A 23,376-nucleotide genomic window follows, 5' to 3' on the forward strand; every position below is an offset into this window, starting at 1 on the left:
CAGTAAGGCAGTGAATGGAAATTACATTACACAACTCTGTGAGCCAACTCGTGAATTAAACATTAGAATTAGCCTATTACCATATACTGCAGAACATACATACGTAGCAGACTGACTATAGGCTACACACAGTATAGGTCAAAGGCATCCAGTCTTACTCAGCAAAGTGCAATATATGCAGTGACTAAAGTGACAGCTCACTTGAGAATGTGATGTAAAACACAACTATACACATACCACATCAGTTTCCAAATCACATCTCTATTATGCAACCAAGTGCTATTCAGGGTACCATTGTTTTCTTGTGTGTGTACTGCATCCAAGCAAGTTGAAAGCATCAAGGTTGACACTGTTACTAAGCAACCCTGGAAAGCACTGAAGTTATAGCTCCCATCTCCTAAGAAAAGTTACTAAGTGCTGGTTTGAATGGAGTCTTGACGTTGCTGCAGTCACACAGACAGCTGACAGAGGTTTCTGGTCCAAAGAACCTCACTTCAGGTGACAAGTGACTGGCTTAAGTTCTACGATCACGTCTATCCGTTGTTCATCAGCTCAGCTGTGTGCTAGATCAGCTGTCAAGTGGGTAGGCCTATAATAGCCCACCTTTTTTCAAGATAACTTTTGTTGAAAAACACTAACCACACAGTTATAACCTTGATGGTCACTAAAATCACAGAGACTTGTTTTTAAATTATCATAAATAATATATTAATAATAGCATGTTTTGCAACGCGCTGCAACGATGTGTGAAAAGCAGGTGCCCCACCTGCCGTTTGACAGGTGGATTTATGGTAGTGCGGTATGATGACCCAATAAAATAACCCTAACGTCCCAAAGAAACCCATATTAATGCTTATCTGTTTGAGACACAACATCCTCTGATTCTGCATCTATGATGCGGCAAAGAGTAAGAAGCCTAGGCAATACATTCCCCTACTTACGCCAAAATCCATGAGTAATATTTTTCTCGCCGCAGTTATCTTCCCGTTTAAACAAGCGGATATTCCTTGACTTGCATCGAGGTCGTCGCTCGGCAGACTTGTCCCACGCTGATTTTGGTGAAACTTCAGAGGCAAAGCCTGCCGATGCTGCAAAGGCGAGTCTGTTCTCCCCTGATGTAGGCAAGACGACCGTGATGAGCTATGCTATAACAATCCGCATCCCAATGTAAACAGTACCGGCGGTGCTGCTGCTGCTGCTGCTGCTGCTGGTCTTGCCTGCAGTGCCAATTAAGTGCCAACCTTTTACAACGGCACAGTTTAGTTAGTTGCTGAATGACTACGACAGACGAGTCGCATTGGATTAAATATGAGATGAGATGAGATGAGAGATCTGATATCACATGGTTCCTGTGCGCTTCTTTAACCCTACAGGTGCAGAATACTGTAGCAGTAGCCTATAATTAAATTTGCAGCGTGCTGGTCCCGCATAGGCTACTGTCGAAATTGATTCACACCTGGCCACGGTACGAGCACAGAAGAATAGGCTACATTATGGTCAAACAGGTGGTCTCACTGGTCTGTTGTGGCAAATGTTATTAATCTCGAATATCGTGTGAAATTAATGATTCTGCAGTAACATGACAAATACCTCTGTATTATTTAAAACATATTTTGGGTCACTTTGACTGCATCACAATCAAATGGGCTACAAGAAGCATTTTGTTGGCCTAGCACGTTGGCCACAAGTAGCCTATTTCATTAAAGGAGTAGTTCACCCCCAAAATGACTTTTTTTCTATTGATTACTCATGCCATGGAGAGTAGAGTTCAATAATATTGTTTGTGTTTTGTCGCATTCCTAAGACAAAAATGTGATAACAATAAATGTACCCCCATTCGTTCCGGATGCACCATCCGGAATCAATGGGGGCAAATTTAGTCGAATAACATTTTTGTCTTAGGAATGTGACAAAAAACAAAAAATATTATTGAACTCTACTCTCCATGGCATGAGTAATCAATAGAAAAAAAGTCATTTTGGGGGTGAACTACTCCTTTAAGGGTCGAGCAATTATTGACTGTGTGTGTGTGTGTGTGTGTGTGTGTGTGTGTGTGTGTGTGTGTGTGTTAACTTGTGCTGAGAGCCTCATTAATTCAACCAAGTGCAGCAGCATGAAATATTGGACAGCTGCAGACAACACCATCTTCAAACTCTCAGACCCTACTTTTTGGTCTACCGTATGTCCCGGTGGTTCTCAAACATTTGAATGTCAAGCACATCCTCCCAGAGTTAAATACAGACCTGTAGGGTCCATTTGGAATCACCTCAAAGGTAACCAGAAGGTCCCTGGACCCCACTTTGGTCTATCCAATTGAGAATCAGGTAGAGCCCCTTTTCCCCCCATCTTTGTTTTGTTTCCCCCACCAAGTTAATTAGCAACTTTTTGTCTCCACCAGCCGAAGGCTTGGGGGAGAGTATGTTTTCCCCTCCGTCCGTCCGTCCGTCCGTCCGTCCGTCCGTCCGTCCGTGTGTCCGTGCGTCCGTCCGTGCATCCTCGTTTGACCTGATTTTTACCTGAAGGCCATTAATTGTAAAACAAATGATAATCTCCCACAGTGACCAGCAGTTTAAGAGCACCTGTTTTAGGATAGCTCCTGGGTATTAACTTATCATTGACAGGTCTATACTTGGTCCCTTCCTTTTTCCCCCTCTACACCAAATCAATCTCTTCACCAAAGGCAACACGTTGTGAAACAAGTTGTAAGCTTGCACATCTGCTATTTTTGGCAAAGTTTGCCTATTATGACATGAATTTGACAGTGATGTAAAAAAAAAAGCCAAACTTTGCTGATAAATGAAATAATAATAATCTTCCATAATGCTTCAAGAATCCAAGCACAGTGATCACACAAGCATCATCTCACTTGCTGACCCAAAGTGGAGAAAAGGTTCCAGAAAGTGAAGGATAAAGCACACTTTATTAAAGAAATGGTGCATACACTATAGCAAACTTTGTGACACATGGAGAAACATTTCTCACCTGTTGTGCATCTTCTACTGTCATAGTTTCGGTCCCAGCTTTATGTCCACGTCTTCTCCTTCTCCTCACTGCAGGACAGGATGCGTCCTGCTCTGGTGTGTCATCACCATCATCCAACTGGACAGACGCTACTTGCTTGTCCTTTGGCTTTCTCTTTTTCTGAAATGATATGCGTTTCACATTGTTCACTCTAAATCATTATTTATATACAACATTCACACGTTATAAAACTGAAAAAAGACAGCATCAAGGAAGCTGTAGGGGACAGAGAGTGTGTACAACAGATGATGCAACTGTTCATGTTTGTGTTGATGCCCCATATATGAGCGGTTTTGGAGGTGCGCTCTATAGAGGCCCCTTCAACATGCGATTCCAATTTGGGTTTGATTGGATTTTGCATTCATGAAATATCAGTGGGGGCCATCCACCGGGAATTATGCAAGTATTCTGTGAGCTTTATACAGGGTTCAATTTGCTGAGGGGGATGGAAGGGGAATTCTTCTGCTTTTTGACTCAAGTCATAAAATGTTTAAATCAACAGTAGGGATATGTTTTTATCTCAGTTATCCATGCAAGCAGAAAACATGGATGCTACTGTATGCATTGTGAGTCTGCTCACATTGTTTCACTGTATGGTTCATTTTCAAATGAAATTTGTTTCTAATTAGAGAGCTCTCCACTCAAAATCACTCCATTAAATATCTGGCAAGCTATGTCAGGGCAGGACAAAGACTTCCTTATTCAGAGGCCATTGATTGTGATTAGCACTGTCAGGTATACAAATAGGGGTTTGTTTTCCCACTATTTCGCGGGATTGAATTTCCCTGAAGTGGAGTAATGCCACAATGTCAAATGAAGAGATTGGTCACAAAATGACAGTCCTGTGACTTGAAAGATGTCACTTTTAAACACATCAGTGATGCAATTTAATTGTTATTCTTAGGATAGTGGGTAACTCATGTTGTCCTTGGATAATATGTTCACTGCAGGAAAAAACAAACAAAAGAAAAAAAACAGCATTTGTGAATGCATGTGTTTACAAAACTCACTGGATCCACTGATTTAGAGATACTGAAAGCCATTATAAAAAGGATAGATAACATACTTATTCAGAGTATATCTATATTAGTTGTGATATATCATGCAGTAATTGCAACTCACAAAATCAGCAATTAACACAGCTAGATAGGACAACACAATATTGGAATGCAGGATTATATGCTATGAGAAATCATATACAAGCTCCAACTCATGCAGTCTGTATGCTTTCATTATGATCGAATAACAATGCCGTCATTCACTCAATCATGAAAGAAAAAAAGAAAAACTTGAAATACTAATGAAGTCATTCACATTTCATACCACGTACACTACAGCAGATAGGAATGTAACTAAGGTCATGGATTTCAGAAGTTCAGAATCAGCAGGCATTCATTGCTGTACTTGCCTCTGAACTACTGTTCAGAGTCACATTTGTCCACAACGGGTCACGGCGCACTACTGATGTTTTTTTCATCAAATCTTTTTTATTTTGTACAAGAAAAGACATGAATGTAAAATGTACACAAATACAATAGACTACTGATGATAATTTACCCTCAATAACTAGTCTACGATTGAGATGGCCTTTAGGGGAGAGACAGTAAACCTCCCATTTGCTCCCGTGGAGCTGCTTACTGGCCAATAACACTGGCCAGTACCTCACACATTTTACTAAATGTTGTAGTGAAACATCTTCTGATGCTTAGCTGGGGCACATCATCATTGATGGACCTGAGATCATTGAGTGTTTCGGGCCTTTCGAACATCAGACACCCTCTCTCAGGCGGCCCTGCTGAGGTTCATGACGCCTCAGCTTGTGCCCCAGCAGCGTTCAACCACGGATCCGCCCTCTTTATCCAGAGCTATGTATTAGTATGAAGCAGGTATGTGCAAGAGCATCCATCAATTTCCACTGGGCAGATCATTCTTTACTACAGGATAATGGGCCTTCAGCTCAATGGTGTGTAGTAGCATCACTTTAACTACCTTTACACTGAACCCAAATTACCATAATTAAAAATCTACTTTTTAGAAAAAATTGGAATCTTTTTTTCTACGATCAACTAAATTGATTAATCACTTATGCCCCGTTTTATTCTTGTTGTACAATGGTGTCAAAAACAGTGAAAATAGGTAAAATTGCAATAACCCAAAAGCTCACATCATCAGTGGCATTGTGCTTTGACTGTTAGTATTTGGCCTCAGACTGGGAGGTCAGAGTTGGATCTCCACGCTAAAAGAAACAGGAGATAGGCTCCTATCCTATGGGCAACATGGCTCGTCAAAGCTTACTTTACTTTTGGGGTTCCTGCTAGCCTTGTGGTCCAGGTGCATACCACATAAAGGCTCTGTGCAGCCTGCAGCGAGTTGTGAGTTTGAGTCCCACTCCCAATAACCTTTGCTGCATGTCTCTCCCCTTCTCTCTCTCCCTGTTCCCTGTCTATCTTAAATAAAATAGGCAGAAAAGGCCCCAAAAAATATAAAAAAGAAGCTTACTTTACTTTCACAACATGTCACATGCATGTCACATGCAACTTAGCTTTCAGTATTTTAGATATAAAAAAGAAGCTTACTTTACTTTCACAACATGTCACATGCATATGTCACATGCAACTTAGCTTTCAGTATTTTAGAAAATATGCTATTTTCAGATTTCTGTATTATATTATTTAAATAATGTATTTTTAAAATGTAATAAATACTAGATTTGTTTTATTAACGGTTTCAGCAGCCAATTTGCTCTGAGGTATTCAATTCATCAAGACATTTAGACATATAATACGAATAATAAGAAATCATCAACACATAGCAATAAAGGTATATGTAAAGAAAGCAATCTATCCATATATATTAGGAGCATTATCCCCAGGCACTAGCCAGAAGTTAGGGGTTAAGCATCTTGCTACTGGACACTTTGACAAACAGACTGGGCGGACTGGGGGATCTTCTGGTTCCCAGACGGCCCTCTCTATCTCTACCCATTCCTGCCCAGCTTCTGGTGGTTATTGACATTAGCCATAGAGCTCTTCAGTGCAGCAGTGAGAAGTCCAGCTCTCCATCAGCAGCCATCATGTGTTGGTGCTCACAAAAGCCGGTTTCAAAGCAGGGGTTGAGGCGCCAAGAACTGATGGTCGCTATGTTAGCAAGGCAGGCATGTCTGAGCGGAGCGCTATTCTCCATAGTGAGGAGAAGAAGAAAAACCCCTCTGTACGCCCACTTGGTGCAGTATAGTAGGAGAAAATGAACCATTGTTGGTCCATTACCACCTCACAAACAGAGGCTCCCGCTCATGGCCAAAATAGGGGCCAACTCAAAGAACCTCTTGAACTTATCACTCACTCACTCACACACACACACACACACACACACACACACACACACACACACACACACACACACACACACACACACACACACACACACACACACACACACACACACACACACACACACACACACACACACACACACACACACACACACACACACACACACACACACACACACACACACACACACACACACACACACACACACACACACACACACACACACACACACACACACACACACACACACACGACAACGGTGGCTGTCCATTCGCTGTGCCAAAATACATTCTCAGAGCCTATTATTTTCACTTTATAGTCCAAAATGAGCTCACATGTACACTACAGTAGTGTAGTGTAGTTAGTATTGGTACAGATGTCAGCTGGGAGGCTCTGCTATACAGACTATACTATAGGTGTGGATTGTGTGGAAATAAACAACTTCATATGAAGAGATGCAACGGTTGGATGTTGGAAGGGGGCTTTGCGAGAGGAGAGGTGACACAGGATCAAAGAGGTATCAGTGTGTGTGTGTGTGTGTGTGTGTGTGTGTGTGTGTGTGTGTGTGTGTGTGTGTGTGGTGCCGTGGTGGTGGTAGTAGTGGCTGGGGGTCAAAGCCTGTCAGAAGGCAAAGAATTCCTAGCAGTCCCCCTGTTCTACGTTTATGGTTCCACATCAACACAGCCTCATGTTTAAAGGTCTTCATAGCTTTCCATAAATACAGGTAGAATATTTTAGGCTTAATGTGTCATGTTGTTTTAAAAACCTTAATGTTAAATCAATGCACGACTACACACAACACACATTTAGCAGGCCAATAGATTGTTAATAAACAAATATGGAGAATAAACCAAAACTCAATAGTCACAATAGTCTCCATTACACTACCAGTCTAAATCCTAAATTAAGCTTAACTCATTTTCAATTGAGAAAAGTCGAAATAAATCAATCTTAAAATAATGTAGGCTACTTTTGACAATCGACACTGTTGTGAGATTAATTAAATTCACAAATTAGGTTTAAATTAAATTAAACTTCAAGGATGCATTTCTAGTAACATATATACTGTATATATTTGTGTATAGTTTTATATATATCAATAATGTGTGGTCGATACAAAATCCCAAGGCACACCTGGACCCGTTTCATAGCACACTGTTAAGATTTGATGAGAACATTTACTGTGCCAGCAGTGCCTCCTGAAGTCCAAAAGAGGAATTGCAGGGAGGCCCAACAATCGTTGAGTCTGCATTATTCTATATTATGCATCCTCACTGTGTTCCCAGGGCGAGAAGTTAACACGTGGCATAGAGTATATTGACAGTTTTCCTCATATCCCGTAACAGAACCATGTCTAATATATTGAAGTACTTACCCGACTTGAAGCTTTTGACCTCGGATGCTTCACCATAACTGTGGAAACAAACCAATTATTTCAGCACAGCAATCCATTTGACACCCACCATTATCAATTATAAAATGCATCTTAACCAATCAATAGCTAAAACCTTGATAACTATTATGCCAACTTTGTTTTTGTGGACTTTGGAAATTATATAATATAGCTTAAATGTTTTTCAGGCCAAGGACCCCTTAGCTGGGAGATGAAGCTGCAGGGACCCCGACTATATATTGTACACATTCATTGTGTTGCAGATTAAACCATGTATATATATAGATCACTGTTGTGTAAATTCATCTTTTTTGTTTGACTTTTTTTCTATTGATAGCCCTATGTTGGATTCATGTTAATGTGTATTTTCAGACATTTAACTACTGTACTTAAACCCTCAATACTAGTAAACGTGACCTTTGGCTCAGTCTGTACTTGGTCTGCTCTTTTTTCCCACTACACCAAACCTCTTAACCTCTTATTTTTGTCAACGTTCCCCTCAGAATAGGGATGCTAGGGTTGAAATGGTTAATGAGAGAAAAAAGGTTACTATCACGCAAAGATTTGGAAACCCCTCTGTAGTAACTATAAACCTGTTGAAGACCCCTGCCATTTAGCATCAAAAAAGGTTCTGAAGACTAACCAATAAGAGGGTGCAGGGCCACATTGTACATTAGCAACTTAGTTGCATTATCAGTATTGACTATGATACTGCAAACGACTAGCAAGAGAAGACATATTGTACCATGACATCATTGCACATAAAATATAAAACATGTCATTAGGATCTCATTGTGGGCTATATGGTACAACCACACATAAGAGAATAGTGTACATTCTCTGAACATTTATGGACATGGGTAGGTATGAATGATAGTTTACAACAAGAGTTTGAAAATAGACTTGTTTTAATGTGCCATTGTGCATGAAAGACACACTGTACCCTCAAATAGTTAAATGTATATTTAAGCAGCAATCAGCCAAGGCCAACCACAAAATGTTTTCCATGCCAAGTCACAGCAGCTTCTGGAAAATGTGGGAAAAGGGCCGTCTTGGAAAGGAAAGCCTAACAATTTACAATTACGGGATGAGGAAAAAAAGAAAACACGTTTCCACTTAAAGCACCGCCCAGGAACCCAGTTGAACCAAGTTTTTCTCCACATTGACATGAGCTTTCCAGTTTACTTGTGCCAGTCTTGTAGTACCAGTCTATTGGTGGCCTCTGCTGCCGTCTATAGGGGAGATAGTACAGTACAGAGGGCCCATGCACCTACCTTCCAGGTACCTCTCCAAGGAGGATGAGGAGCTTTGGTTCCGAGTATAGCAGCAGAAGAACAAGGCCCAGACCAGGAGGGTGGCCACCACCAGAAGCAGAACCCAGAGAAGCCGGGCCACAGCCGGGTTGGTAATGGCCCAGGCCATGAGGGTATCCATGATGAAGTTGAAGACTGACTGACAGCCTGTTCCAATAGACCTCCTGCGTGTTTGGGTGGGTTTCTGCAGGGCCGGTCTCTCTCCTCTCGGGGGAAGGCAGTGGCTTGTAAAAGCAGGAAGAGAAGGCCTAGGCAACGGCAATCACAGATGGGCACCAGCTGTTCCAGAAGCAGCCCTCAGCCCACGTCAGCTCTGTGCGCGTGTGCATGGCATGCATGTGAGCATGCGAGCTCTGACTGTGTATGTGTGTGCATAAGGAAAAACTGCTTACGGAGGAGTGGCTAGCCTGGAATCTCCGACAGTCAGTCGGCCACTCCCCAGGTGATCTTCAGAAACACACATAACATGCACACACACACACTCACAACCCTCCAGGATCCTGCGTGCTAATGGTAAGGGGGCAACTCAGAAATGCACCTGGGGCACTTTTCTCCTCACTGCTCGAATACCTGGCTGTCAACCATCATTTGTGCAGAGAGAGAGGTGTGTGGGTGTGTCTGAAAGGGATGATTGTCGAAGAAGCTAAAGCTATTATTATTTAAGCCAACTATTTAAGCCAACCTTTCACCTTTTTAGAGAGCGACAGACGGAAAAACATTGTCCGTTTAAAATGAATGCTCACCATGCATTTTATTCCACGACATTGTTCTCTTAATAATGTACTGTATATGTATGTACGTATGTATGTACAGTATGTATGTGTGTAAATAACAAGTCATTAAAGACTTGTTTCACCAGTACTCCACATCACACAACTCACTCACAAGTTAAATATTGACTCACAATATACTGTGCATGTCAATATATTGCAAACTAAGGTGTGGTCCCCGAAGCATCAAATATTATGTTAGCATTAAAACACAAAAACAAACAAAAAAACAACATCTGGGTTCGCCAGGCTATGTAGCCAGTCAGTAGAAACAACTCAATGATGTGCTGTCTGTTCTGAAGTAACCCATATTAACTGTAGCTGAGGCATAAGCTCTCTTGTGAGTCACCATCCCAATAATTGAATTTTGGTTTCTACAACTGCAGTATGCCATTTCCCAAATTCAGCCTAGAAATGCCATATATTTATATCCATGCCTCTCACAAGCCAAAGCAGGCTCCAGCACAGGACCAAAATGACGTTTAAGTTTCATTTATTTGTGTAATACACTACCATTACACTGTGGCTTTTACCACAGATACTGCCATGTTTAAATTTATGCTCGGCAGGAGAATCTTTAGTAGTGGGAGAACTGGGAAGGAATGCTGGGTCATGGCACTATAGCTGGAAAAAGAAGAGAAAATGGATCAAGCACGCCATCTAGTGGAAAATGGTCTGAACTGGAATATATATTCAAATTCATTGTCCAAAGGTAAAGAGGAGAAATATGAAGTTTATTTTCCATTTGTTATTGTACATACTGTTTGTGGTTGGATGTTCTGAGGGATATTGTTTTTTTAATACAAATGTTATACAATATAATTATATAGTAATATAATACCATGGAGTGACACATTGCCAGTAGTTTGAGGAATATTCAAAAGAAGAGTTTTGGGAGTACACAATAACACCAAGTTAATTTTAAAATATCCTTAAGTGACATTTTCTTGGCATGTTACCATACTGTTAGCTACTGAATTATCAGTCAGTGATAAAACTATATCCGCTGAATGTGTGCCATCTTACCACATGGTCCATGTTTTTGCAAACTCAGAAAAACTGGGGGTTAAATAAGAATTGGGATGGATCAATTTATTGTGAAACGTCACTGATGTCCATTCATCCACAGCATCCACAAGTCCTTTAGAAGCCAGTATCTTGAGCAGCTTGAGCAGCCCAGTTTGGTGTCTGGCATAAAAATAAGATGGACAAAAAGAAAAGCAATATATAAGGATCATTTGAAAACATTTGCTACATCACTGATATACTAAAGCAGTGGTTCTCAACGTGTGGGTTGAGAACCCCTAGCGGGGTTCCCAAATTATTTTAGGGGGTCCCCAGATGATCAACTTATTTTCTCACTCAACAGTAAACAAACCAACATAACGTTTAAGTGTATATAGAGGGTATCTGCACATTTCTAAAGTGAAATTTGAGAACTTTAATACCTCTAAAATGACAAATTAAACATTGGCCTGATTGTCAAATATTAGAGTCAGAAATTGTGAAAATAGCCGATCTACATGCTCACAACGCCTCTAGAACCGTGTTATACAAAATGCAAATGCCTCAACTCTTAGTGCTCGTCATTGTGGGAGCCTGGGGGGGTTCCCAGTAGGGATGTCACTAACGGTTAATTCAGTAATTCACCGGTTAGCCGTCAGCATTAACCGATTAATTAACGGTTTTTAATTATTATTATTTTGCTTAATTTTCAACCCAAAATTGTATGTAAGTACACAGATTAACATTGGTAGACGAATGGTAGACATTTAGTTATGCTCCTTTGAAAGACAAACAAAAAAGCCACATTTAACAATAAAAATAAATTGTTCTAGGCTTAATCATCAATAAACAACAAGCATCGTAATCTGCGTGTTTCAACAAGTGGTCAGCGGCGGTGCCTTTCTATCAAATGAGCTCTAGGCTGAGCATTTTTATTGAGAACCATCAACATGACGACGAGTTTTGTTGTGTATGAGTCTGTTGACTCGCTGCAGAGAAAACTCTTCCGAGATGAAAATGGCAGATCTACAAGCTCACAGTGTGTCGCATTCCGCGACTTGCGGCTTGTGATTGAGCATCGCTGTTGCCTCATACCGCTGCTGTATTTGAGAAAAATACTGTCGTCTATACTCCTTTCCTTTTGAAAAGCTCCCAGACCTAAATACCTCTGTTAGCTAATGTGTTCTGTTTTGAGTACTCCGACGCTTGTTTTCTCATCCTCCCCGGTCCACAGACCCCACTGCGTAACAAGTTAACACCAGCTGTCTCTCATTCACTGTTCCATTGGACATGACATAAGACTACTTACTCTCTTGCGCCTCCCAGAGTCTGTTTAACAAAATCACATCCCCATAGCCTAACCACACTATCCAGGTCCAGGAAAATGCGATCATATTATTATGAAAATGAACAGTGAAACCGTTAAGCATGACCGGTTATTTCTTAATGGTCGGCTAACCGGTTAACCGCCGACATCCCCATAGTCCCCAGTTCAAATATGATTATTTTGAGGGTCGTGGCTTGAGAAGCTTGAGAACCACTGTACTGAAGAACAAGAAAAAAGATAGCATATCCCTGTTAACCCATTTAGGACGGGAACCCCTTCTTGTTGCCATGTACGCCAGGTTTTTCAGAAAGCTGAAGTCAGGATTTAGAAGGCGTTTTTATAATCTGCCGAAAGGGTGTCCTAAATGGGTTAAAGAGATCGTCCATTCATACAATTCTAACCAACTGATAAAAAGGTAAATAGCAGCTGGTAAAAAGAATACCTTAGTTCACAAAATGATACATTTTACGAGAGGATTTTCTACTTTTAAATCTGATAGCTAATGTTGAACTGCGGAAGTCAATATCACTATCATTACTGACAACATTAGTTCTTACCTAAAAATAAGTCTCCTTTAGTTGTTATGGTTGATATATTGGCCAAGTACATTTGCACATACCTGGAATTTATCCTCTACATTTAATTAACCTTATTAGGAGCAATAAGCAACTGCAGCACTTTATTGATAGCTACTGGGGAGCAGTTGTGGTTCAGTGTCTTGCTTAAAGGAGTAGTTCACCACTTTTCAACCTGTCTTCATATAATAGGTCCTCACTAATGTTCATGATAAAACATCACAATTTTTTTCTACTCGGTCCAAGTCTCCTAGGAGAGCTGTGGGAAGTTCAGAATCCACCGTCTTGTGACATCATCATTTTCCCCCAAAAAAAAAAAAAATCAATATTTTTGAAAAAAAAAAAAAGATTTTTATTATCGCGAGAACAATGGCTTCCACTTTAAAATTGCAACTTTTCAGGAATAGAAAGCCTGCAGTTTCTATAAGATGGATTGGCAATCGATGATGTCACAAGACTATGGGTTTCTGACCTGCCCACAGCCCTCCTTTGAGAAAAAAAAAAGAAAAAAAAAAGAGAAAAGCTATTTTTGAGTGAGGACCAATTATATGAACATAGGTTGAAATGTGGTGGAGTGCCCCTTTAAGGACGAGACAGTTTCCATCAACGATGTACACAGACCAGCCTACCTCATTCCTGTTGCTGTGGGCTATCTTCTTCTCAATGTTCATAGCCAGCATCTGGCTACGGAAAGACAGACTCTTCGTCTTCTCGATCACTTGTTGGTATGGTGACACTGCATTGTTGCCCATCACCACATGACTCTGAGGGATGACAACATGGACATGTTTATCAATGTGGCAAAAGAGAGAGAGTATGAAACACTGATACATGCATTGCACACTATTGGCTAGTTAAGTAGGAATTAATGTTGTTGCTAGGATTATGTCCTATCCAACTTTGCAGTGCTAGCTATGGTCTTTATAGTGTTGAGTGGGTTTCGTGGCTACTGTATGTATTAGAAAAACAACCATTGTTTAATTTGAGTAAATTGGCAAATTTCACACGACAAATGGATTTCAGTCTGAATTCAAAAAAGAAAAAAAAAGAAAAAAGATTTGGAGTGTGCAAGTAATTCTGACTGATCAACTTAATTGACATATTAGAAATGTATGATTGCAAGGCATGCACCTTCCTTACTTGTCCTTCTCAATCTAGTAGTTTGATCACTGACTAGTGAGTAGACTTACAATGCCAACATGGCAGAATAGAACACCAACAGCACTGGGGTTGCAACTTGCAACCCACTGCACTGGATTAAGTGGGTTTTAACCAGAAAGCCCTACAGGTGGTCTCTGTATGCTGTCTTACCAGTTTAGAGTCAATCTTGGCGTCTAGTCTGGCGTTGCGGATGAGGTTGACGATCCATCTCTCTGCCTCCTCGGGAGTCATGTTGAGCTTGTCTGCCAGCATGCTGAGAGGAAGAAAAGGAAGGAAGGAGACATGAGCTTAACAAAATATCCTCGGGATGAACCAAAGTGTCTAATGTTTTTGACAGTTCAACGCCATGGTGCTTGAAAAGTAGGGAGGGCATTAATGTCTATAGTTGTACATTTAAGTTATAATTTGAAAACCGTTCCAAATTAATGCGAAATGATTAACTATGTAGTTCTGGATTGCCCTTTTTTCCCCTTTATGAAGTTACAGTTGCATCAGTATGTTATTATAGAAAAGCTGATATTACTGGTTTTGATGAGAAAACGTCTTTACAAGAGGCTTTACCTGATGCTGATGCATTGATGAATGCGACAAAAGGTCTCAAAGATAAACAGTCGAGCATTCTCAATAAAGTCCTCAAGACAAGCGACCAGGAAGAAGTCATTCACAAGAACCTACACAGGAAGAAAACAAAAATCATTCAGCATGTATGTGCATTGTGCAGTGAAATTTCAACCTACCGTCATTAAATACTTTGGACACCGAGTCCAAGCCAAGGCAATTTTTTATTGGTCAATCAATTTTTTTATGCAACAAAATAAACCCAGGAATTGAACTGGGTTCGATTGGAAAACAAAGCACTGGCACAGCCACTCGTCTGAGTAGGTGTGCATTCTGTGTAAGAGGTTTTAGTGCGCCATGCGATTACCATTTTTTTTCTTTTCATACTTCCCTGTAACTTTGTAAACTTAACTGCTGTGCCGCCTCTGGGCAACTGATTTCCCACCTTGGGATAATAAATATATCTATTTATAAGTCTATCCATGTTGGGAAAGCTACAGTACTTAATGTGGCACTACTTCACATTTTTTTTAAGAATACATTTTTAATTTTGTCCAATCTGTATGGTAGAGCATGTTAATACAATATAATTTACAAATCTGGGGTAGAACAGTAAAGTTACATGATAGTGCAGCTTTAAGTTGGACAATGTAGCGAGCCAAGCTACCAGTTATATAAAAAAGCTTCACAATACTTCCCCAGCTAAGAATACAGAAATATGGCAAAGGTAGATTCTATAATCTATATCAAAGCTTTTTTCTTTTTGTACAGTTAACATTGAACCAACTTCACTCCAAGTCAGTGCCATCTCAGTGATCAATAAAACTGTCAGTCTAACGGATAGGTAGGCAATGTAGCGACTGCAGCAACTCTAAAACTGCTGTCAAGGAGTTTCTAAAAGAGACCAAAATCTGACAGTTGTTCGGCTTTGAAAATCAAACTGAATCCAGCAAATCAGGGCAGACAAGGATTTGCGGAGGCTGAATAGCTTGCTAGGTTTAATGCTTATAAGAGATCAGAGCAGCGTGGCTAAGGGATGGCTCATATTAACCTCTAATCCCACCACCAAAGACCACCAACTTTCATAGAGAGTATTACACCCAAATGCCATGATGCACGGTCACACGGGGGCGGGCGCGTGCGCACACAGTACACACAAATCCTTTTTGGAGGTCACCTCCACCCCCTTTTAAAATGTTGTTCTGGACATTCTTACCGACTCGCACTCCCTCAGTTTCTTCTGGGCACTGTCAAAGTCAAAGTTCACGTAGAGGCACTCCACAAACTCTGTGATCGGGTCCTTGTATGTGTAGGACTCCTGGGGTGGGAGGCAGACAAAAGAATAAAATGCATCGAATAACTTCATAAAGCTACTGACCGGCTTTTTGTACAGGTTTTAAAACGGGCATGCACACTTCAAGCACCTTTAAGGTGCACACATGCTTTCCAACACTTTTAGAAATACACCTTTCTATTCAAAAGTAACAGCTCTTTAGATATCATTCTGCTATGCAATTTGAAATAGAGGCAAGCAGCATTTAAAAGAAAAAAATAATTAGACACTGTTATAAAACACTCGTAATTCATACCTGACTAAAATCACGTGACGCAGACCTGCCAACCCTGGGAATTTTTTTTGAGTACTCATGCGCGGGCACGAAGTGCCCGCGCGGCGCCGAATTTTTGTTGTTTTCCCGCACAAAACAGCGTATATTTTGGGGGGTTCCATGCACCTTTTTGGGTGGGACCTTTACAGTTATGTTAACAAAATTTCACACCAGAAATGTAGCACATTGCATGTCTTGACTTACACTAATAGGAGGAGGCAAGATGTTAGAACAACCTTTTAAATAAAAATGCCATTTGGTCTGGAGAAAAGGTAGGCTAGTATTACCAGGCAATACAGTAATGTTGCTTTGGCAATATTGTTGACAAATCTTTAATAAAATATACTAACTGCACTTGCTCAGAGTTAGTTAACAATTAGCCCAATAGACTAGCAAAACAGTCTCACCAGTGACTTAATGAATGAACATACATCAACATAATCATGTTATTCAAATAGCAAAATAGCTTTACATTGTCAGGTAGGCTATTTACCTTTAAATATTTACCTGTGTCTTTGTTAAACATTGTTAATTGAGCAGCCTAAATAAAACCACCTTTCTGTGCATGATTTGCATGAAGTTGAAAGTATTCAACTCATGTAGGTTTCTAGTGCATTCATTAATTGATATATAGGCCTACATTGTGTATAGATCAAATACCGTCTAGTCTGTATATTCATTCATAGAGGATACAGGCTACTCATTGTTAACAAACCATTAATGTCTTCATATATTCACAGGTGATAAATAACTTGTTCACCTTTAATGTTTTTGACAATACACATAGTCCCCCTATTAAATTCCTCCATTCATACTCATTTAGAGATAGTGGAACAGGGAGCCCAGTATTTTATTTTCATTCGTTTGGATCTTTACTCTAAAGCCTAATCATGGTCAATGTATGCTACAGTTCATTGTACCTGGTCACAAGTTTTGACATTTCCCGACTTCGCTCACGTGCAACACCGTCGTATGACGAAGTATAACACAGGCTTCATACACAACAAGCTGTCGCGGGGGCGACCGCAGTTTAATAGTATAATATTATTGATTCACTTGATTAAAACCCTAACCGCGTCGCGGAGAGGAGCGACAACACCATAACAACCATTTCATTCTCACCATCGTGGCTGCTGACATGTGAATTCACCTTAGCTGAGTGTTATCTTAATATATTACCTGTTAGTCAGACTACTCGTTGCACGGCAGCATTGTAGGGGCGACACCGATGAATGGCACAACACGGCCATTCTCCGTTTATCTTCTTTATAAATTAATCGTATTAATATCGCCGTTGTACAAACCGGGCGGCGATAGCTATGAGATGAGATGAGTAGCTTCTTATTATAACTCTATGATGAGTACTGTAGCGTAAGTGTACATGCTGCACCGCGCTGAAAACCAAAACACACGCATGGCATCCGGTTCAATTCTTCTTCTGCCGAAAAAAACGAGCATATCTTCTGTTCTAGTGCTCCCCAGCGCCATGCGCCCCATTCACACACCTTTCAAGTGGTGCCTGGGAGGAACTACACGGCAGGTTGCAAAAATCTTTGCCTCGTTTGCTGCTGCAGAATGTGTTGTTATACCACGCCGCGGGCCGCGCCCATTCCCCGAAATTGCGTAGCAATGAGGGGAAATATCGTACCTGCGTACAGAGCCTTAAAATGCGTGCTTAGTACGCAAAATGCGTACGGGTTGGCAGGTCTGCGACGTATTACCTTTGATGGCCCTGGCAATGTGTGATGCATGAGACATTCCACATTCACCGTTTTAATTAGAGCATCGCATAATGCAGCTTTAAGAAAGGTATTGTTCCATCTGATTTATTAAGCTTACCTGTTGAATGACTTTAACCAAGTCCTTCAGCACCTGCCTGCGTTTGCGGACATCTTTGTTGGTGATAACTGCAGTTGTTAGGTAGCGCAGAATATGTGGGCACATAGTCTGGATGACATTCAGGTACCTAGCGAGCAGACAAAACCATGTATTGAATGTATTGCCATTATTACATTACTAACAGCCTTCACACCAAAAGAAAAAATAAGAAAAAAACATCTGAACAGTGAAAAGGATTTCACACAAAGAAGCGTTGCATGCAAGTTGTAAATTCCAGATGAATGTGATGGCTAAGAAATTTTAAACAAAAGAATTAACACAAGAATGTCCATGATGGTTTTGGGATTTCTTTTTTTCATATATTTTTTCACTATTATGGTCAGTGTTCAAAATGATGCATGACAGTGTCCACAAATTCAACTGGTCTGGGTGATATCATTTAATAACACAATAAATCTTTGTGACAAATATCACATCACTGCATCAAGTGACAGCTTGCATGCAACAAAATAAGATGTATCACATTAACCGTGGCCTCCCTGTTTTGGACACGTCATTATAAAAAGAGTAGTTCCAAAAATAGCCAATCTACAAGCTCAAAACGTGTTTCATTGCAATGCGTTTTGTAGATTGGTTGTTTTCGAAGAGCCAAAGTATAAGATAGTGTTACTGGTTAACATGCTACTAACTGCGGCTGGTAGAGGAAGAGCTCGATGATGTCGTCTCTGCCTTTAGGGTGATTGAAGAAGGTTAACATGCTACTTACTGCGGCTGGTAGAGGAAGAGCTCGATGATGTTGTCTCTGCCTTTAGGGTGATTGAAGAAGACAAACAGGGACCAGTGGATGAGCCAGGTCCTCTGCTGGAGAGCCTGCAGGGGGGAGCTCACCGACTGCAAGGGGGAAAGAAGGATTTCATGTCACGATTATAATGACAAATAAAAATGCGATTTACAAGCTCACAACACACCGCGTTGCGACACTTTGTGAGCTTGTAGATACTGCTATTTTTTGGCAAAGAGACTTGGTAGAGTGTGAAAAAGTATGTTATTTCCAGATCCGTTTGACCAATTATAGAGGGTTTAAATGGTACCGCATATGCAGCTTGGCAAATAAAAGGTGATTTGATCCCAGCACTTGACGGATGATAATTTCAAAATAAATTTAAATCTCCACGATACGATTATTGTGAGTGTTTTTTTATCACGATAAACGATAATGACGATTATTGTCCTATCCCCATTACAGATCAATTAATTATTAATTATTTGACTGCTCAGGATAAGGAAATCTGGAAGTCTCAGTCGGAACTGTTACCCCCGCAACCCAATTTCGGATAAGTGGTTGAAGATGGATGGATGGATGGATGGATGGATGGATGGATTTTGTACAGAAAACTAGTTTACATTGTTGTCAATTGTCTCCCTGAGGCGAGTCAGGTCCTCCATAGCTGCCTCCCAGTTCTGCATCAGGATTTCAGAAGCTAGTTTGCCCCATAAAGAGCTCAGGGCATTCCTGTCTGTTGAGGGAACCTGAGGTAAGAGTAACAAACCAAGTCAATCTTCATCAAAACAAGACATTCTAATATCTTGCTTACTGTAGCTACATTATACTGACAACTGTAATAGTATTACAGTATAAAAACCTTTGAAAAGCAGATTAAATATTTAGTCCATAAGGTTTACTTTATATCCTATCTGTATCCTTTTTAACATTTATGATTTAACTTACCAGCACACGGAAGAAGTAGAGGTACTCCGCTGCACCAGAGTAGTTACCACACTCATACTGGAACTTGGCGTACCTGTAGAGAGTATCCAGGTACTCTTGGCGGAACTACAGTATGGAACACAAATCATAGTATAGTATAACATACAACCACAGTGGGACATTAACAACAGCAGCCAACCAAATGCTATTGTCAAGTAAAACAATGAAAATGGCTCTAAATAAGTATTTTGTTGTTTTTGAACAATGCACATACGCTAGTATTCAAATCCTATAGAGTAGCTTCATTTTGCAGAACTTACGCTGTGTTTCTCGGAAAGATAGTCAAACAGCATCCTGCCATCTCTGAGAAGAAAAAAACAAATAATTTGATCTAAATGTTTATGTGTAATGAATGTTATGGCACAATACAAACTGTGTGTGTGTGTGTGTGTGTGTGTGTGTGTGTGTGTGTGTGTGTGTGTGTGTGTGTGTGTGTGTGTGTGTGTGTGTACACTCACACACATATCTGGACAGCTTGTGTCATATGGAAGTAACTCAAAGTCAAAAGGGGATTGGGAACTGTCAGATGATCAACTGCAATACATGATCAATAAGTTAAACTTGACCAGTCTTTGGTCTGACCTTGTGGACTGCATCTGTCGAGTGGTCTCTGGGTCTTCAAACATCTTAACGATGGGCTCCGTCTCTGACTGGAGCTGCTTCAGCTGAGCAACCACAGTGGTCCTCTTCTCTTTCAGGGCTGAAAGAGGTTCAAGCACAGGTTTGCATCATCTGGTCCAGGGGAAACCAGTGGTCCAAAAGGACATTTATGCGTCTGTCACTCCGTGAGTGTACAAATAGCAGCAAATGTTTCCATGTGTACACTCCAAGTCAAGAGTTAAATAAGTACTGAGGATTTAACATTGTAGAATGGGGTCCCAAAGATTAAAGAAAATTGGACCCCTGGTGGTCCCTGGATCCAACATTTGAGAAACAGCAGGTTGTGAAAGGTTATGAATGACGATGATGAAAGAGTGCATGGCAAGAACACATACCTCAAAAGGAAATCTAGGTGGTACCGAATTTAATCCAAATATTAACATACACAATGATTCATTATTACGGTCTATTTGAGGCAAGGCTTGGTGTTAAATTAAAACAAGAACTCACAAATATTTCCAGACTGTAGTCTGTGGTGGCAGGCAGCTAATATATGTTTGCCTGCCCTGCCAGTCAAAGTAACATCTTTCTTCCATATAAACTCCAGTTGTACTATTATTAGTGAGCAACACAAAGGCATTTGAAAAGAAATACCAGTAGATGGATTACTTACAGTGCGGGATCTCCTTGTCTGGGTACAGGTGTTTGTACACGTCCATGGCAAAATCCACCATGTTCGTTTCGCTGAGGAGCTCCAGCTTCCCCTGAAGGAGTTCCTGCTCATTGTAGATCTGTAATAGCATAACACAAACAGACAGAATATTCACCTTTTGTGCACCATAAATACATTAGCATTTGGGCAAACTAACCAGGGCAGGGTCATCAATATGTTTGTACACACTACACAGACAAATGTGTCCGTGGCAAAGACTTGGTCTTGTGGTAAAAAATCTTATTCTGTTTTAGAAACCATTATGTTCCAATTTTGATCATAATACCCAATTACTGAATGTCAGTCTCCAGGCCTTTTCTTCAGAATAATGTATGACACTGATTTACTATGACTATGGCACATTATAAGTCCAATAGACTGACTAGGTTCTTTAGAGGTTATTTACATGCAAGGATCACCATAACTCTTGACTGTAAAGATCATGGAACAAAATGAGAGCCATCTCTTTGTGTTTCTGGCAACATTACTGTCCGCACATGTACGTGACAAAAATGGGACGTTTACAAAATTGTCCACCACAAGCCTGTATCATATAATGACATTACATTTAGACAAAAGCTACCTAAATTAAATTCCTTCATATACTGTTTTGCTACCACAGGATGTTGTCATAAGGGCGATCATCATCCCGGGTTCTATGTTCCCCGCTTCCATAGACTTTGGGTCAGTGGGTTAGCGTTAGCCTTGGATGATGGATCAAGACTATCTCAGACACAGATGCATTTTATCGAGTCTGATCTATGCAAATGTCAAAAATAAAGCTATGAACGTCTTGATCCAGTTAGGTTATGTTTATTGTACATGGATGGAAATTGATAAGATTTACACTACACCATATGGGTGGCCATGAGTTCCTCATCCTCATAGCCTAGCCATTAGCCAACAGACATGGCGTGACAGATGAATGCAGAATGCCTTGAGCAGCGACCATAATAACGATGAAAAACCAGCGACGCATCGTCAAATCGACTAACATAACATTGAAAGAAACGGTACCTCTTTCACAGAGAGAAACTCCAAAAGAGGAAAAACCAAATGCCGGTCCAAGAAATGTGCGATCCTGGTTGTGAGATCGTAGTCCGCCATGTTTGTGCGCTACGCTTCTAAAAGGACCGGAACTTTATGAGCAAATCACTCGTGGACAAAAGGCGTGATTCCTAAACCCACCAGGATTGAGTTAAGACCCGCCTCCTCTCGATAATCTTAAGTATGAAAGTGCCCATGAACGTTAGTGCTGCTCGCGCAAGTGCAAAGTACCTACTACCTACTGATCCATTACAATAATACACGCAGCATAATAGGCCCAAAGCCATATCCAAACCATAACAATTTGACTGATAATCAGAGAGTTTTTATTTTGAGCACAGTAGTGACAAATTAATAGCTTTCTCAGTAAGTTTTTCTCTTTAGCAAAGTTACAAAGTTTTCCCTTTATTAAGCACAGTACAATTAAGTCAGTTTCAAGTTTTTTTCAGCACAGTTTATTTTGAGCACTGTAGTGAGAAATTAATAGTTGTGCATTGAGCAAATGCAGGCTTTTCTCAAGTACAAGTCTTCATGCCTCTGACTTTAAGTTTATCCACCCTCCATGTGTCAGGCAGGGATTTCAGCCACTCCTGGAACTGGAAGTCCTCGCGTTTCCGCGAGGCGGGTCTTAACTCAAGCCTGGTGGGTTTAGGAATCACGCGGACAAAAGACAGTGGAGCGGGGTGCCAGGGTTACCATGTCTGCTTATTAAAAGCCAGTGCTTCTCGAACCTTTTCACGTCAAAGTTTCCCCAAATTGACACAATTATTAGCCCGCGGACCCCCATATATGAGAAGACTTTACAGCTCTCTCTAGCAGTGATTCTCAACCATTTTCATTTCAAGGACCTCCAGCAGAACCCCATTTAATGGTGGTAGGCCTATTTCTAATTCTATCTCTGATACCCCAATTTATATTGTAAAAATCAAACCTCGGTTCGAAGTGAAGCGGTGAATCTTAGTATAGAATTGTCTGGAGAGCCGGTATGACAGCCCGTATAATAGGTTTTTTTTAAAAAAATCCTGTCTCTTAGTTGTTTGTCAACTGCATCCCTCTATAATTATTTCAGTTTCCCAGGTCTGTTTATCTGGCCGTGTTATCTTTGTGGCCTACTACATTTTTCAACTCGTTTGTGGCCTACTATATTTGCCCGACATCCTTCTGGTGGTGTCGTACAACTGTTTCATTTATCCGTTTCTTGCTGTTTCCTCTGCTTCTTCTGCTAGATTTTCAATGTATTTACTCTTGTCTGCCTTAATGCTCATTTTTACCATTCTGTTAGCATCTGTATATTCTTATTGTGCCTTTACTTTTGCTCTTATGCGGCTATTTGTCATTGCTGCAATAG

The 23,376-nt window shown here is 40.6% G+C and overlaps 1 protein-coding gene across 1 annotated transcript; it reads right to left on the reverse strand.

Annotated features, from left to right (window-relative positions):
• Positions 1-10,542: 10,542 nt before the first annotated feature.
• eif3eb (eukaryotic translation initiation factor 3, subunit E, b) lies at positions 10,543-22,115 on the reverse strand. Its single transcript, XM_080734870.1, has 13 exons — positions 21,999-22,115; positions 20,943-21,060; positions 20,252-20,369; positions 19,930-19,972; positions 19,631-19,735; positions 19,306-19,431; positions 18,668-18,792; positions 17,902-18,028; positions 15,672-15,773; positions 14,459-14,568; positions 14,048-14,150; positions 13,366-13,500; positions 10,543-11,017 (listed from the first exon to the last, which is right to left on the reverse strand). Exons 1-13 carry the CDS (start codon positions 22,086-22,088, stop codon positions 10,973-10,975), a joined length of 1,347 nt encoding a protein of 448 aa, XP_080590996.1. The 5' UTR covers positions 22,089-22,115; the 3' UTR covers positions 10,543-10,972.
• Positions 22,116-23,376: the final 1,261 nt, after the last annotated feature.

Source organism: Nannobrachium achirus (assembly GCF_963921795.1).
Source record: "Nannobrachium achirus genome assembly, chromosome: 10".
NCBI lineage: Eukaryota > Metazoa > Chordata > Actinopteri > Myctophiformes > Myctophidae > Nannobrachium > Nannobrachium achirus.

Coding starts and splice junctions, on each gene's coding strand:
- eif3eb (XM_080734870.1), bottom strand. CDS start 22,088: ATGGCGGACTACGATCTCACAACCAGGATCGCACATTTCTTGGACCGG. Junction 21,061..21,998: donor AGTTTCTCTCTGTGAAAGAG/GTACCGTTTCTT, acceptor ATGCTATTACAG/ATCTACAATGAGCAGGAACT. Junction 13,501..14,047: donor CCAAGATTGACTCTAAACTG/GTAAGACAGCAT, acceptor GTCATCCCTCAG/AGTCATGTGGTGATGGGCAA.